The sequence below is a fragment of the Corapipo altera genome, unplaced genomic scaffold (assembly GCF_003945725.1).
Source record: "Corapipo altera isolate COAL_440 unplaced genomic scaffold, ASM394572v1 60370, whole genome shotgun sequence".
Classification (NCBI taxonomy): Eukaryota; Metazoa; Chordata; class Aves; order Passeriformes; family Pipridae; genus Corapipo; species Corapipo altera.
In genome coordinates, this window is record NW_020886260.1 from 4,210 (window position 1) to 6,279 (window position 2,070).

Sequence of the window (2,070 nt, forward strand, 5' to 3'; positions counted from 1 at the left end):
GGAATTATCCTGGGAGAATTTAGGATAATTCCTGGGAGAGCTTGGGACGATTCCCAGGAGATTTTGGGATGGGATGACTCCCAGGATGATTCCCAGGAGAATTTAGGACAATTCCTGGGAGATCTTGGGATAATTCCCAGGACAATTCCTGAGAGAATTTAGGATGATTCCTGGGAATGCTTGGGATGATTCCCAGGAGATTTGCTGATGGGATGACTCCCAGGATAATTCCCGGGAGAGCCGGGACGATTCCTGGGACATCTCGCCATCATTCCCAAGATAATTCCAGAGTCAATCCGATCCTCAAATCCCACGGATGTGCCCTGGAATCCAACATCCTGAGGGTCCCTGTTTGGGGTAGAGGGGAATTCTAGGAGAGATGGGAATGATGTCCAGGAGAGACTGGGATAATTGCTGGGATGATTCCCTGGAGAGTTTGGGATGATTCCAAGGGGAGAGCTCGGAATGATTCCCAGGAGAGGTCAGGGTGATTCCTGGGATAATTCCCAGGATGATTCCCAGGAGAGGTCAGGGTGATTCCTGGGATAATTCCCAGGATGATTCCCAGGAGAGGTCAGGGTGATTCCTGGGATAATTCCCAGGATGATTCCCGGGAGAGCTGGAATGATTCCTGGGGGAGAGTTTGGAATTATGCCCAGGAGAGCTGAGGATGATTCCTGGGAGAGTTTGGGATGATTCCTGGGGTCATTCCCAGGGGAACTGGGATGGTTCCTGGGAGAGTTTGGGATGATTCCTGGGAGAAGCTGGGATCATTCCTGGGAGAGCTCGGGTTGGTTCCCGGGAGAGAGAATTTAGGAGATTCCTGGAGAATTTAGGATGATTCCTGGGAGTGCTTGGGATGATTCCCAGGACAATTCCCAGGAGAATTTAGGATGATTCCCAGGAGATCTTGGGATAACTCCCAGGACAATTCCTGGCAGAGCTGGGATGATTCCCAGGAGATCTCAACATAACTCCCAGGAATTATCCTGGGAGAATTTAGGATAATTCCCAAGAGAGCTTAGGATGATTCCTGGGAGTGCTTGGGACGATTCCCAGGAGATCTTGGGATAGTTCCCAGGACAATTCCTGGGAGAATTTAGGATAATTCCTGGGAGAGAGCCAGGACAATTCCCAGGAGGATTTGGGATGATTTCTGGGAGTGCTTGGGAGGATTCCCAGGAGATCTTGGGGTGGGATAACTCCCGGGACAATTCCCAGGAGAGCCAGGATGATTCCCAGGACATCTCACCATCATTCCCAAGATAATTCCAGAGTCAATTCCCAGAAATCCCCCCCGACCCTTCTCACCCTCCCTCCCCTTCTGCTCCGTCGGGGATGGGGGGAACCCCTTCCCCCATTCCCACATTCCCCCATTCCCCCATTCCCCCATTCCCCCATTCCCCCATTCCCTCCATATCCCCCATTCCCTGTGCCTTCACTAACCCCCTCCCCCGCCCTCCCCTTTCCCGTTTTTCCCTGTTTTCCAGGCGAAATTCCTGCCCAACAGCGGGGACTCCACGCTGGCCATGTGTGCCCGGGACGGGCAGGTCCGAGTGGCCGAGCTCTCGGCCACCCAGTGCTGCCGGGGCACCAAACGGGTGGCACAGCACAAGGGGGCATCACACAAGGTGAGAGAAGCATTCCCGGGAATCTGGAATCCATGGGAATCCTAAATCTGGCTGAGAATCCTGAATCCAAGGGGCTGGGAATGATTGGGAAGTGGGAGCAGGGCTGGCAGGTGGGAGGTGGACACCCGGTGCTGCCGGGGCACCAAACGGGTGGCACAGCACAAGGGGGCGTCACACAAGGTGAGACAGCGGAATTCCTGGGAATTCTGGAGCCAGGGGAATCCTGAAATCCAGCTGGGAATCCCCAGAGCCAGGTCTGGGAGTGATTGGGAGGTGGGAACAGGGTGAGAGGTGGCCCAGCTACAAGGGAACCTCCCTCAAGGTGAGCCAGTGGAATTCCCGGGAATTCTGGAGCCAGGGGAATCCTGAAATCCGGGTGGGAATCCTGAAATCCGGGTGGGAATCCTGAAATCCAGGTGGGAATCCTGAAATCCGGGTG

At 54.4% G+C, this 2,070-nt stretch overlaps 1 protein-coding gene across 1 annotated transcript in view; it reads left to right on the forward strand.

Moving 5' to 3' along the window:
- The window catches only part of LOC113941100 (DDB1- and CUL4-associated factor 8-like), a 3,624-nt gene extending 1,948 nt beyond the window's left edge, over positions 1-1,676 (forward strand). Inside the window, exon 2 of the mRNA XM_027632256.1 lies at positions 1,491-1,676. Coding sequence (XP_027488057.1) covers positions 1,491-1,676 — 186 coding nt within the window. The remainder of the gene's footprint in view (positions 1-1,490) is intronic.
- The last annotated feature ends 394 nt before the right edge of the window (positions 1,677-2,070 follow it).